We start from the raw sequence: 14,966 nt of genomic DNA on the forward strand, positions 1-14,966 counted from the left end.
GCTTGAGATACACTGAAATGCTTGCAGTACATACAAGTTCTTGGAATGATTGTGTTGCTGGGCTGGGATGTAGCTAGATCAGAATAAGGGATGTTTTGGTTTCTGACAATTTGTGTATCACTAACCCCTGATGAGTGGTGCAATTAACAGCTGAATTTTTTTCTTGCTCTCTTCACTCTACCACAAGACCCAGTGCTACCCTTACAAATGTGCTGTACCAGGATTGCTTCCTAGGGGTAAGAATCCACATGTTGCCACCTTTTCATTTTCTGTGGGAGGGGGAATGGAGCAGGGGAGGAGCTGCATAACTCATTTGGCTAAGATGGGATGCTAGAGGCAGCTGGCTTGAAGCACAGCCCTTGCTTTGAAGCTCCAAGTAGCACATCCCTCCAAGTCACTTCTCAGGGGTGCCTGTAGAGGGGGATCCCTCGCCAAGATGGCACTGGAAGATCTGTGGGTTCCCGATAATTCTAGCAGTAATGGACTGAATGCAGACATCTGAGTCCTATTTGCCTGGCACCAACACAGCAGCCAGGCTTGAATTCTTTACTCCAACCCCTCTTGTGGCTTCCTTTCTTCAGCAGCTGTTCATGTCATACGAGTAGTTACGGATATCACCCTTGAATTTGACTGGTTAGGGCAGAAAGAGGGACAGAAACACCTCCAGCCTAAATCCAATTGGGGAAGTGAAAGAGGGGAGCAGGGAGGAGGGGCTACAGGTAGTTCTAAGCTGCCTCCATTTCGACCCCATTGCAGCAGTGGGAGCAGAACCAGCAGCACCCAGCTGGAAACCCAGTTGTTTCCAGTGCAGCAGATAATTCAGTTGTGCTACTGACAAGTGATGATGAAGAGGAACCAAGAGATAATGATGGGTATGTGACAGATGAAGTGTCTTTCTACAGTCTAATTTCTGACATAGGGTTGAAAGAGGTTGTTGCCCACAAAATCTGCTGCAAAATGCAGCAGAAACCTTTCTTCTCTGTTCGTGAAGTCATTAACAAATGGATCTTACACTGTGGCTTGGGACACACTGAAATGCTTGAAGTACATAAAAGCTCTTGAAATGGTTGTGTTGCTGGGCTGGGATGTTGCTAGATCAGAGAAGGGGATGTTTTAATTTCTGACACTTTCTGTGTTGGTAACCCTCCATGCACTGTGAAATTAATAGCTGTGTGTTCTTTCTGGTCCTTTTCTTCTAGCACACGGCCAGCAGCTCCTGTTACCTCTCCAACTTGGATAGATGACTACTCAGAGGTAAGGATCCACCTGTTGTTATCCTTTCAGCTTTATGGGAGGGCAAAGAGGACAGAGGGGGATCTGCACAGCTCAGCTGGCTGATGTGGGATGCTACGGGCAGCTGGCTTGAGCACAGACCTTGCTTTGGAGCTCCAACTAGCACGTCCCTCCAAGTCACTTCTCAGGGGTGTACACACAGGGAGGAACACTTGCCAAGATGGCACTGGCAGATCAGTGGGTTCCTTATTATTCTGGCAGATACTGACTGATTGCAGATACTCCAAGTCCTATTAGCCTGGTGCCAGTGCAGCATCAAAGTTGAATTCTTTACTCCAAACCCCTGTTGTGGTTTCCTTTTTTCAGCAGCCGTTCATCTAACATGGATTGTTTATGGCTATCACTGCTGAATTTTCCCATTTGGGAGAGAAAGAGGGAAAGTTACACCTCTGGGTCAAATCCAATTAGAGATCTGAAACAGAGGAAGTGGTAGAAGGGTGTTCAGATGTTATTAAGCTGTCTCTGTTTTTACCCCGTTCCATCAGTGGGAGCAGAACTAGCAGCACCCTCTTGCTTGTTTTCAGGACAACAGCTGACTGACTATTACTTTGAATGTCCTTAACCAAAATAAGAAGTCTATAGCCTACCATTCTTTGCCTGTTGTGTCGTAACTGCTTCACTGAGCTGGTGTTAGTATGGAACACCAGGCATGCACACCAGATTCTAATTGTATTTTCTTTTCTCTCCCTTCCCATATGCATTGGTGAAGCTTCTTGAAGGTGAGTTGACTTTTTCCAGTTGCTAATGGAATTGTCCGAAATGTAATCCTTAGTTTTTATTTGTCTTTTCCAACAGTCTCTAGTACCAGGGATTGAAACTGCATTTAGCAGAAGGCAAAGGACAGTGCTAAAGCCTCTGGCTAATGTCTTAGAGAATGGATCCCATCTGTGTCTGCTAGCTGCTATCAGACACAGTGGAATATCCCTGCAACAGAAGTTGTAGCTGAATACTCTTGCAGGAAAGAACTTTAATTTGGTGACATTTTCTGTAATTTTAATTGATTAGTGCTGGATTATTGTTACATGGACACTGGAGTTGCAGAGACCATTGTTGCATGCGGTTTCTGAGAATTCAAAAGTGAACAGCAGGTCTTGATCCTTCAGATGTTAGACTAGGCCACTCAAAATTGATCTCCTTTGAACTTGGGTGATAAAACTCCATTTTCAAGTTACCTTAACTGAGGAGGGAGATGATGGCAATTTCTAGGGAGACACTGCTTCAAGTGTTTTTATAATTTCCAAGGACTGTTCTCAATAAGACTCGTTTGATAGAAAGTGCCTTTGAGTGGGGAGGTTTCATTTAACACAGACAAAAAGAGGGCAACAGTTTAGCATCATACAGCAACAAGGAAGCACAGCAGCTCCAGAATGTACAGTTTTAGATTTAAGCATTTATTCCATCCCTTCTGAAACTTTTGGAACAAAGCACTCTGTGTTTTGCCAAGCCTTTTTCTTGTGTATGTGCTACGTCACCATGCTCCTTGGGAACTTGACTGCAGTCCTCTCTCCCCTATCACACAGCAATTGTTGCCATTCCTTACCATAGGATCACAGCAGACCGTATTAGTAAGAATAGTGTGAGAGACCTTCCCTTTATAGGGCATATTTATTCACAGGTAGTGTATCTCAGCGGACACTGAGAATCTCTCAGGTCACGTTTTAACTGTTTGTAGGCTGATATAGCAAATGTTTTGTTTCTGTAGCAGAATAGTCTCAATGTGTGGAAGGGTTCAGCCTTAATATTTAGGAAACTACTTGGTTTGAGATTGCTTGTAACCCAGCTGAATAGTGTCCAATTCAAATAGGACCCATTACAAACTATTTACAATAACGTGTTTGAAGGATAGTTCCAGGGAAAAGGAGAGAGTAAATGATAGATCTGACTTACCAAAATTAACTTTCAGGGTATGAACAACAAAGGAGAAATCTTACACCAAGAAGCCAGCAACTGTTGGACAGCCCTGTACTGCGCAGTTATGATGAATATGAAACAGCAGATGATGTGACTGACGTAGAGTCTGAAGTGACTGACGTAGAATCTGAAGTGACTGACGTAGAATCTGAAGTGACTGATGTAGAATCTGAAGTGACTGACGTAGAATCTGAAGTGACTGATGTAGAATCTGAAGTGACTGACGTAGAATCTGAAGTGACTGATGTAGAATCTGAAGTGACTGACGTAGAATCTGAAGTGACTGACGTAGAGTCTGAAGTGACTGACGTAGAATCTGAAGTGATTGACATAGAGTATGGAGCGGCTGACATGGAGTATGGAGCAGCTGACATACAGTATGAAGCAGCTTATGTAGAGCCTGAAGTACGGAGATCACTGGACGAGGAACTGGCAATTTCAGAGTACGTACGCCCCGTGACCTACCAAAGAGTGATTTTTGCTTCTTTGAAGGCTTCACTTTACTTGTTTCCCTGCTATTACTTCAAATCCTAGAGCAGGGTGGCTGACTTCATCTTTCTCCCAGTGAAAACCAAGACACTGTTTCCTTTAGGACAGGGAGATCTGAACTCTTCCTTACATGCAGCAAACTGAGAGAGTTAAAGACATACAGGGTTCTTCAAAAGAAATGCATCGTGGCTACTCAGTGCAGTCAGATGATTATGTGACATTTTATATATGAGTAACCCTCGATGCCCAGTGGTATTAATGGCTGCTCTTTCTGGGTCTGTTCTCTCTAGGGAATGGCAACGAGCTGTAAGGTGCCCGATCTGCATGGATTTTTTTTCACAGGTAAGGATCCACATGTTGTCATCCTTTCAGCTTTGTGGGAGGGGTAACAGGGCAGAGGGGGAGCTGTGCAACTCAGCTGACTAATGTGGGTGCTATGGGCAGCTGGCTTGAAGCACAGACCTTGCTGTGAAGTTCCACAAGTCACTTCTCGGTGGTGCACATAGAGGGAGAAACCCTTGCCAAGATGGCCCTGGCAGATCTGGGGGTTCCTTATTCTAGTAATGGACTGATCCCAGATATTCCAAGTCCTATTTTCCTGGTGCCAGTAGAGCAGCAAACTCGAATCCTTTCCTCCCAACACATGTTGTGGTTTCCTTTCTTCCAGATTATACGAAGTGTCCGACAGGTTGTGTCAACCCAGTGTGGCCATCTCTTCTGCAGTCGGTGCATCGCTGTTGCCCTTGAGAATTCCAGGGCTTGCCCAACCTGCAGAACAGAACTCCCTCCCAGAGACTATCATCCCGTTTATTTCTGAGTACTTCTGTTTCTCAGGACAGAAGTATCCCCCCCAATCAGATGAATTTTTGGGGGTAGGTGGTGGAAAGACTTTTTTCTTCATGTACATAGTTCTTGTTGTATACAGTTCCATTTTTCCTGAGTTTAATTATAAATAAACTATTAATTTATTTAAATATAGTCAAGTCTGTCTGCTTATCTATGTTGGACTCTGCTGGTAGACAGAGACTTCTTTTAACAGGTGGAAATAAACTTCTTGGTTTGATCAGTCAGAAGCACTCGTTCTTTTCATCACCCTGTACTTTTTGATTTTGGGGGAAAAATGCTAAAGGCATAAGCTTTGTAGTTCTTGGGGCAGTGTGTGTTGTATGGTAAAAGGAAACGGGCAGTGCTTGGCGTGTGAGGGCTTCTGTTTCTCAGGAAAGACTCAGCTGAATGTTTTGGTGAAAATGTCCTGATTTCAGTACTTTGAGGATTGAACGAGCAGCAGGTTGTGCACACGTCCAAAGAAAAATATTTTCTTTGAGAATATAGCTGTGTAAGCTGCTGTGTTCAACATTTAGCCTGCAAAATACGTCTTTACCTGTGAGGTAAAGACAAAAAGCAACCGCTGGGGAGCGCATCACCACCATGATCACTACCCTCACTACCATCATCACCACCATCATTTACCTTTCCCACTCTAAAAGGGAATTGTCTGCAGAACAAGGAGCCAGCAGCAGCTCCTAGACCCTGGCTGCTGACGTGGTCTGGCAGCGTGTCCCCATCAGTGACAGGGAGATACAGTGGACATCGCCAGCCAGTGCTGACGGCATGTACCTGTCCAGATTTTGGGAGAAAGCGTCCTGCTGAGCACACAAGTTGTTTCTCTAACTGCCTGCAGGCCTAAGCAAGACCTACACTTCCCAAGCTCTGCTTTCAGTGCTTGCAAACATCTCCATCTGCCAGCTGGCCGTGGTACTTCACAGCTCAGGGGCTGTCGCTGCTGAAACATCCTACCCTGCATGTGAGTCTTCCACAAGGGCTCATCCTGCATTTCCCCTTGAAAAATTCAATTTCATCAGTGGAGTTTTCAGATCCTGGGGATGGAAACCTCAGGGAAAAATAAACTGTCACGGACTTCAGGTGCCATTACCTACCCAACCACCACTGGATGTGGCACACTAAGGGTTGACTTAAGGGCATTTGCAATCAGAATGCCAAATTCCCTGCTGCTTGGAGAGGAAAGAAAAAATAAAGACAGTTGCATTGTTACACTGACATTTCTGGTCTATTTGGATTAAAAGATAAAAGTTTGCTGCAAGTTGTCATATCTGAAAAGCACTGCTTCCTTCTGTAAAGGAACTTTTTAATAGGTATTTTAGGATAGGAATTCTTTAGTCCTCTATTGCATTTTATGGATTTTACAGGTTGCATATTTGGAAAGATGTACTTTTACTTCTTCCAACAAATCTCACACAAGTTCAATTCAAACCTCTGCTTTGATTGTTGTTTGCTTGTTTTACACCTGCTCCATCAGCAGCCAACGGGCCTTTGCCAAACCTGTTAAACCAAACGTAAAGCTGATATGAGCAGGAGTCACCTACACAGGTGGGGGCTGGCAACCAAGACAGAACATGTGTCCAGGCTGAGAAATTGCATATATTACCTTCTCAGTAACCATCCTGTTTTCACAAGATAGCAAAAAAAATTTTCCTTTTCAAGCGAAAGTCCAGCCAACAGTCTAGAAAAAAAAACCAAACAGAAAGCAAACAAACAAACAACAACCCTCCCCAAACCAAACCAGACCAAAAAAAATAACCCAAAACCACACCCATGAGACAGCTGTGGTGTGAAATACAGGTTAAGAGCCACTCCACAGAGCATTTCCCCAGGTGAAATGACAGAAGGAAAAAGCCCCCCAAAGCCCCACCAAGAATCAGTGGGTTGGAGTCAAGACACCAAACTGCCTTAAGAAAGGAGAGCAAAAGCTGAGAGTATTATGGTTTAGGTTGGCATGTTATTGTCAATACAAGTAGTTGTAACCTAGCTCATTTCACATCTCTGTTATGAGGTAGCTGTGATAAAATGGATGGATGCAACATTTTTGTCAAGCCCAGTTGTTTTGGGGAAGATTATCTGCATGGCAGTAGATTTATAAATGTGGTGTGGGACCTATCTTCTCCCCTCAGCACCTTTTTGTCTCCAGGCTCATTTTAGCAGGGAAAGCAGTTCCAGATTTCCAGCTAAACCAGCCCAGGATTATCTCATGCCCCAGTAGCCTTTTTATGCATATGAAGTGACTGGGGCTAATTTTCTTAGTTCTGTGTCAGATGTTTTGTGTAGTTTCATAGTATTGCTTAACACAACAGACATAATCAAGAAAAGTAACATGATTGAGAGCCCAGACCTGGCATGCTGTAGGCTCACCTGTCAGAGGCTTGGGGTCATCATTTTTAGATGCTGACAGGGACGTGTTTTTCCCATGCAAGTGCACAGAGGTTGTCAGAGACCACTTCTATTAGCTGCCTCGAAAGAGAGGGAGGATTTGCTCCAGAAGTTTTCAGTATTTCTCTGGCACTTGGCTATGAAGTGCTGGAAATTGCAGGTCAGCTTAGCTAAACACAGACCAGTTTTGATTAATATGAGAGATGAATGCAAATGGCATGGTAGCAGTTGATGGGGCAGTGATGCTCAGAGGTGGCGAGAGGCAGTTTTGGAGGGTGATGCAACAAGTTTGTCTGCCAAATATTTCTGGTAAGGCAGCTGCTGGCAAATAGTTTCTGATAAGCCACAAACACCATGCAGTGGTGAACAATTAAAAAATAAAAATTAAAGGGGAGAAGTGAACATTATCCCAATATTAGCCTCTAAAAAGATGACCAGCAGTTACAACTTCCCTTGGTTTCCTGTGCGCCCCAAGGACGCAGCAACCCCGCTGACTTTTGCAGTGTCAGGATTTCTCCTCCTTATACTTTGGGTTTAATTTAAGACCTGTGTAGAGATAGAAAGCTGAGCATGTGGGCAAAGCATCACACCTGACCCAGTCCTGCTCTGTCAAAACAGACTGTTGTCAGCAAAGCCACAAGGAGAAAGGCAGGGCTGTGTTTTCCAGATGCTGTAACCTGCTGCCCTGGAGCCGTAGGTTAGAGGGCTTCGACCCCTTGCACAAACAGTGCAAATCAATGTCGGTGGGGTTTTGGGAAATGGTTATTAATGTTCATGCTGTTTCCCCTCTTGGAGGACACAGAAGTGTTTTCAGAAAATTAAGGACTTTCACCTGCCTTGCATTGTGACTTGTGCCCTGCTGAAGTAGAATTAAACTCTCTCTTCTTCTGGAGGTGGGGACGTTTAGAGTTTATAGTTTTTGTGAAACTGTAAAAAGCTAGCAGAGGCTTCAGGATGCAACTCCAGGTACTACTATCAAGTTCCCCAGCCTTTAGAGAAAATTCTCCTCTTTGGGCCGTTTATGCCACCACTTTCCTCCCCTTGGTAGTCTTCACAGTCCTGGGACCATTCCAGTTCAAAACTTGGAAGTGCTCCCATGGAATTCGGGGGGTGCTGACCCCATTTAGAGCAGTGCTGTGGCCTGTGGACCATGGAGTGCAGGGCAGCTGTGTGACGTTGCAAAGTCCCTGTAAAGGTGTTTTCTTCTACAGTGACCACTGATGTCCCCCAGGAGGGATGATGGGGGTACTCTCTGGGAGGAAAAGCACAGCACAGGCTGTAGCAGCACACTCTGTCTAAGTGGAAATACAGCAGCTCAAAATTTGTCTTACAAGTTTATCAGTGACGACCTCAGCAAAGAGAGTCACCTGATCATTGATAAGCTCAATTGAGGAAGGTCTGCTGGTTTTAGTGTTGAAGAGTGCTGAGACCAGCTTGACCAAACTATCAGACCCCACCACAAGGACATGCAAGACAGAGGCTCCCTGACTGAGGCTGGGAGCAGCAAGGATGTGCAGGCCCTGATAGAAAACTGAGAGTCAGGAGTGTGAAGCAGAAGAAACTAGAGAGTTGCTAACACCTTTGTCAGCAACAAAACATATTTTGCTGAGTAAGGTGACAACACATAATCTAAAAAAATTACATATGACTGACAGTCAATCACTCTATACTTTAAAAGCCCAGACTTTTGAACGGTAGGATCTCCTAACAAACCCCTTCTCTGAATGTGTGTGGAGATTTCTCCCTGGAGTGGGAACGCCCCTCAAGGTTAGTCCTCGAGACTGAGCAAAAGAGATTTGCCCCTGGTCATTGCTATGAGTGAGTAACACCAACCTCCACTTAGTAATTGTTTTGCTAGCTTTAATATAATTACTTCAATTGTTTTATTACAATTACTTCAATATTGCTTGAAAAATAGTGTGCTATACTGATAGTTAAAGCTATCCATCCATATTGTGTGGTAAGTAATTCTGACAAAACTCCTTTTTTTCTATCATTATCATTACTGTAACCCATTTCAATAAATCATTCCTTTTATTTGTATAAATATATTTGGTTTGCCATCCTTAATCCTGCAGGACAAAGTTGTATAAAGGTCAATATAAACCACTGGAAAGTCTAGGGCTAAGACTGGATCCAGGTGCATGTAGGCTCCTCTCCGAGAAGGAGCTTAGAAAGCAATGGGGTTCTTTCCCCACCTCGTAACTCAATGGGAGGGCTTCTCTAATGATATACTTTCTCTAATAAACTTTGTCTGAAGCTCCCACTCTGCCTGTGACAGAGGTGCTGAAAACCCACCGCTGTCTCAAGTATCTCAGGGCCCACAGCAGCTGTGGTCAAGCCCTTCACACCTGCGTTTCACCTCTTGGAAGATATGCTGGAGAAACCTGCTGACTGCAGGTCCTGCACACATGGCTTGCTTTACACCCTCCTCCCGTCAGAGACTTGATCCCGGGACAATTTCTGGGCATGACAAGTACATGTTTAAGGAGGGATGGCAGTCGGACTTGGCTTGCTTTGTAAATAAACACCGGGGGTGTGTAATGCGATAGCACGTATACTTGGCTCCAGCTGGGCTGTTTCTCTATAGTGTGTTGTTTTGGTGTTCTGGACCAGAAATCTGTAGGTTTGGTTTTGTACTAGTGACTCAACCACTAAACTGCTTAACCTTCTCCACAGTCAGCGTCTCGGAAAAGCCAAACACAAGCAACTCGGACTGCCTGAAAGCATTACATAGTCCTACTCCCTACAGAGCAGGGCACAACAGGTTTCTGGGAAACTGGGCTCTGCCTTTTCACAAAAGGAGGACAGATGTGCCCCGAAGCCCTCCTACACGATACCAACTGCTGTGCATACAACAGACCTGCTGGTTAATGATCTCGCCCATAAGTAATGTTTTAACCATAGAGTAGTTTTTGTTTGCTTCCAAAGCCACAAAGCCAAAGAGGAAGTGTAGGAGAACGTGGCAGGACAGCGGCCAGGAGCCTCATGACCTCATCTTTTTCCGCCACATGGGGATTGGTGGCTGTGCTTGGGACAGGGTTTAAATTCCCCAAGGTCAGAGATGTCAGGCAGTCAGGGGACAAGGGGAGAAAGACAGAGCTTCTGGGAGCCAACTGACTTGAGCTGCTGCTGGGATCACTAGGAGTGCTCTTGCTGCAGCTGACTCCTCCAGCACCAGAAAAGGTAATTTTTTTGCTTTTACTACCTGACATGTGCTAATCTGTCTGCAGCTTTAGTCAAGGAAACACTGAGCAGGAGATCTTTGAAAATTGCTTCACTGGGCAGGGACATTTGATGTTGCTCTGTGGAAAAAGGTGTGTTTTTATAGGAGCAAGGTTGCTTTAGCAATGCAAGGTATTATACATAATGACAATTTTAAACCTGCATGCTTATAGATGTCAGGAGGAGGTTATTGAAAACTCTGCCACTGAATCATGTGCTGCAAACTCAAAGCTGGTGCTTGAACACAGAAAGCTTTCTCCCTCATGTAACCACTGCCTGGCAGTGTCCTTGTTTTTTCTGGCAGGCTCACAGTTTGTGCTGCACAATCCTGAATGGATGGGACACTCATCCTTCTCTGTGTAACTTGAAATTGCAATACCTCTAGTAGAGTGTCCTGTCTCAGGGCCAGCCTTACTAATGCATTTTCAATATGTCCTAAGTAGCCTTTTTTTTCCTGCTATGATTTACCAAAGTTTTAAATGACTCTTGTTCATCAGTGAATTGGTTCAATTTCTCAGGGATGTTCCATATCCTGGGAACTGGTCTGTAAGCACCAAAATTTACTGTAGCTCAGCACTCTCCTAATTTCAGCAGGAATTAGTCATTTATTAAATTGCTAAAACTGCAATGGAAGCAGATATTTCACGTTATCTCTTGTTTGGAAACACAGGTTATTTTGTTCAAACTTCTGGAGGGGGAAATAAAGGTCTATCAATAAAAGCAGTTTATGTTCATATCACTTTACTCAGAAACTCAAGTTAATAACCCTGAAAACTAGTTTTAAAATTGCTGACAAGAGAATCCAAACTGAGTTGGCTTTATGCTGTCTCTTCTGAAAAAAAATACGTTAAAGGAATGAAGATAAACCAAAGCTGATATTGAGAACACTTTGGCTATCACAAAGCTTTTCCTTTGCCTGTGCAAGTCATTAGGTGACAGGATTCAGTTCACCTTCTCAATGTGGCCACTCTCACCAGCTGCTCAGCTCTTCTCAGAGCCTCTTAAAAATTATTGCAGCTTTTGAGTAGCTAAGTCATGACAAACCAGCTGGGTGTGCGGTGGTGATGGAGGACAAAAGACAAAAATTAGTATGTGCAGGTTGGGTCCATAGCAGGGAGCTGTTCTCAGCACAGTGAAGTACACTGGGAAAAAGGAAAAACCTATGGCATTTTTGTGGTACTTTACCTTGTTGACTCACTGTTCCAAAATATTTTCTAGGTAAAACATCACAATGAAGGTGGCAGTTCTGTGTTTATGCCTTATCAGCATCACCGCTGCATGGCCAGTGAGTAAATCACAAATGTGGATCACCAATCACTTGTATTATTTTCTTTGCATCTTAGTGAGAAATACTGATAAATGCTTTTTTCTTTTCTCCCTTCAAGGTGAGTAAATCCAAGCAGCATGCCATTTCTGCCAGCTCCGAAGAAAAATATGTAAGTTCCTTTTGTCTTTCTATTAATTATCTTTAATAAATACTTTTTGATTTTTTTTTTTTGTTTCTTCTAATACATATTTTCTGGTACTTGTTTTATGATTGTAGATGCTTGCAGGGCATGTCCTCACCTGGCTGTTAGGAGCCAGTTTCATAGACTTTTTCCTGTGTCTGGTGTCCTGGTTGAGGACTTTCATTAGTTCTATCTCTGGACCAGCACTGCAAACCTTTTGTCTTAATGAAAAATGTGTTAGTTGCCAGTTAAAAAGAGAAAAGGACTATAGCATGGCACAACTACTACAGCCCACATTTGTTAGTGTGGATCAGATGACAATATTTGGTGTTGGAAGAGCACTTTAATCCAATTCCCATGATTTTTTGGAGTGATGTAAGTGAACGGTATTAATTTTGTATATAGCTATTTGATTTATACTCCACTGCCAGCTGCTACCCATGTAAAATCAATTCTTTGCTCTGAGAATCAACTACTGCACTTAGTTTAGAGTCTTCATGATGAGGGAGATAAATCACCCTTGGGAAAAGGACCCGAGAATTAGCAGAAACAATGATTGTTAGATATAACTCCAAATTCCACTCAACAAAAACAAGCTGGAGAAACTGACCTGAAATTCCTCAGGCTCTGCCAATGGCAGAGGCACATCTTCTATATTGTATTCTTTGGGTATAATGTTCATCATGGCTTGTTTCTGAGTCCTCTTCCTACTGCACTGAATAGCTGAGGGCACATCCTGTGCAAAAGGAGTATGTATTGCAGATGCCACCTCTGCCTGAAAACAGAGGTTGTGATGCAGGCAGCTTTGCCTGATGCTTTGTGGATTAACCTCCGTCTCCCCCCCTTTATTTTCTCTCAAAGGACCCCAGGGGCCATCACTTGCACAGATATCACCATGACCGTGGGAATTCTCAGTCTTGGGAGAGTCAGCAGCACACACAGACTGACCTGGCATCACCTCAGCAGGTATGGGCAGCTAGCCAGAAGAGAAAGCAGGAGCATCTTTCCATGACAAGATGTACAAGTTAGGATTAAGTGCTTAAACAATAGTCAACACGCTAATCAGCTCTACTGTACGTGCCTTTTTGAACTAATAGGGAGGTTTATATTGCTTTCAGACCCTTTACTCTTCAGAAGAAAGCGTGGATGTCCCAGTGGAACCGGTAAGTGTTTTGAACGACACTATGTCAGTCGAGTGCTGCAGGGCAGCCAGTGTGTAGCAACACCAATTTTCCTCATTCAAGTGCAGTTCTTGCAGTAGCATCTCTCCCTAAATAGCATCTCCTCCGTAGGCAGGGTGAGGTGAATTCAAAGACATGCCTGCACATAGCTCCCCAAAACTGCATAAGCCCTGGGCTAGCAGGACAGATACTAGTCTGCACATCTCACATCTGTGTTCATTTGCCTGATGCATAATAAATGTTTTCCAGCACTTTCCTGATGTGTCAAGCAAAAGCCATGAAGATGTGAATGACAATGATGATGACGATAATGATTCCAATGACACGGATGAATCCGATGAGGTTGTCACGGGTTTTCCCACAGACATTCCAGTCACTGTACCATTCCCCCCATTCCCTTTCACCCGGGGAGACAACGCCGGCAGAGGCGACAGCGTGGCCTACAGGATGAGGGCAAAGGCTGCACTGGTGAAGTCTATCAAACTCCGCAAAGATGCAAAAAAGGTAAACAGCACTGAGCAGTGGTCCCCATGGTTTTGGAAATGGGTAGTGAACTTGAAGATGGACATGTTGTTTTATGGGAGTCAGCTTTGAGAAGAATTGGTGAGGGGAAAGCAGGCATGAGCGAAGGAATCTATTTTCCCTTGTCTGGATACCCCAAATCAGGGGCTGTTGATGGTGCCAAGGCAAGAGTGTAGCCTGCTGCTGCAAGATATGCAACACTGCAATGATGTACTCACACACATGAAATCTGAGGACAGGATCAAATGTTAATTTCTCATAATGTGAAGGGTTCATGTAACTCCATAAAAGTTAGTGTTTCCAGGCAGAGATTTACCATGCAAGCTTTGAGTGTCCCCTCAGCCTAAGCAGCTTTAGTGCAGTAGGGCAGCACTTGTTGATAGATAATTTCCCAGGAGTGACAGTGGCTCTTGTTTTGCTCTCTAACACAGGTCATGTATGATGCCACTGTGGAAGATGAGAGCGATCTGGATGCAGACAGCCAGCGAGCAGGGTTCTCCCAGGAGGATTCTGCTTCCTGCCGCTCCCTGGAGAAGCATGCCATCAGTGATGTATCTTGAAGCAGCATCGTCATTGAGGAAACCTGCTGAACTCAGCCTTTGGGTATTAAACCCCTTGAGGAAGCCGCCTTACCTCTTCCAGAGCTGTGATCTCCTCCTGCCCAATTTCACTATCATGCTACTGCTTCAGGCCAACGAAGTTGCAAAGAACTGCTACAATGCTTCTTAAAAGAAGTCTAAAAAGCAATTATGAGCTTTGAGGAACCATTTGAAGGGGCAAGCATTAGTCCAAAAGGCATCTTTCACAGGTTTAGAAGCTGGGTACCGCAAACAGGGTGTTGGGCACCAACCTTTAGCACTGAGCTTAAAAAGGAGTTTTGAACTGTATGTTTTTAGGTACAGAGCTTGACACCGACTGTGCAGAGCAGGCCAAGTGGTGCCCATCACCAATAGCTCTGCTCAGCACACAGATACTTTCATGGCTGTGCAGGGACAGCAGGGGCAGCCCGGAGAGGCACAAGTCCCCCTTATAACACCATGTTTTTTCAGAAGAGGGCAAAAGCAGACTGCCGGAGGGAGAAGCTGAAAGCAGTACCTCTCAAAAGAAGAGGAACACAGCTATAGAAGAATAATGATTTTTCCCCTCACCTCTTGTAGTTATTTAGTGCCATCATCCCGTGCCAAGGAGCAGGGACTGAGATGGACTGAAATACCACCCAGACCCCAGCAAACCCCTCCTCCCAGTGCTCAGCCTTCCTGCTAAGCTGACAGCCAAACCTGGGCAACTGGAGGGACCCTGAGCACATCCAGATTTTTGGAGGATGGAAGATGCTCCAAAGCCTCCATCCTTTGCCAAGAGAAGCACTTAGTGCCATTGAGAAGGGTGCAAATCAGTCTCAGCAATAAGAAACCTACCTGAGTTTTTCTTCTGCAGAACAAGCCACTCACTACTGCCTCCCACCAAGGGCTTCAAAAATGTTTTTACTTAATTCAAACTGTCTCAATATGTATTTCTCTAATAGACCATCCACCAGCACTTCCCCGTTAAGAGATTGGGAAATGTATTCCGAGGTCACAACCATTGCTATAGTCAAGCAAAGGCACAATTTGACACATGAATTGCAATGCAATTCTCAGTGGGACTAGTAAAAATTATTATAAGTGAATATTAT

The 14,966-nt window shown here is 44.3% G+C and overlaps 2 protein-coding genes across 2 annotated transcripts; both read left to right on the top strand.

Annotated features, from left to right (window-relative positions):
- Positions 1-135: 135 nt before the first annotated feature.
- Positions 136-4,548, top strand: LOC120322927 (E3 ubiquitin-protein ligase complex slx8-rfp subunit slx8-like; the record flags this gene model as incomplete). The annotated part of the gene is made up of 7 exons (XM_039379556.1): positions 136-236; positions 757-872; positions 1,200-1,254; positions 2,003-2,012; positions 3,197-3,647; positions 3,984-4,035; positions 4,361-4,548. Coding segments are annotated over 7 exons (935 nt in total), but the record flags the coding sequence as incomplete, so codon positions are not given.
- Positions 4,549-10,020: 5,472 nt separating this feature from the next.
- Positions 10,021-14,960, top strand: LOC113990027 (osteopontin-like). The gene is made up of 7 exons (XM_027725095.2): positions 10,021-10,104; positions 11,362-11,428; positions 11,529-11,579; positions 12,453-12,557; positions 12,710-12,754; positions 13,022-13,276; positions 13,726-14,960. The coding sequence occupies exons 2-7, from the start codon at positions 11,375-11,377 to the stop codon at positions 13,852-13,854; spliced, it is 639 nt and encodes a 212-aa protein (XP_027580896.2). The 5' UTR covers positions 10,021-10,104; positions 11,362-11,374; the 3' UTR covers positions 13,855-14,960.
- Positions 14,961-14,966: the final 6 nt, after the last annotated feature.

The sequence above is a fragment of the Pipra filicauda genome, unplaced genomic scaffold (assembly GCF_003945595.2).
Source record: "Pipra filicauda isolate LSUMZ 115617 unplaced genomic scaffold, ASM394559v2 scaffold1055_size34058_pilon, whole genome shotgun sequence".
In the NCBI taxonomy this organism is placed as follows: domain Eukaryota; kingdom Metazoa; phylum Chordata; class Aves; order Passeriformes; family Pipridae; genus Pipra; species Pipra filicauda.

What these genes read in the sequence shown, in the direction of transcription:
- LOC113990027 (XM_027725095.2), top strand. Translation starts at nt 11,375, where the DNA reads ATGAAGGTGGCAGTTCTGTGTTTATGCCTTATCAGCATCACCGCTGCA. An exon ending in GCATCACCGCTGCATGGCCA is followed by an intron (nt 11,429 to 11,528) that starts GTGAGTAAATCA and finishes TCTCCCTTCAAG; the next exon opens with GTGAGTAAATCCAAGCAGCA. An exon ending in ACCTGGCATCACCTCAGCAG is followed by an intron (nt 12,558 to 12,709) that starts GTATGGGCAGCT and finishes TATTGCTTTCAG; the next exon opens with ACCCTTTACTCTTCAGAAGA.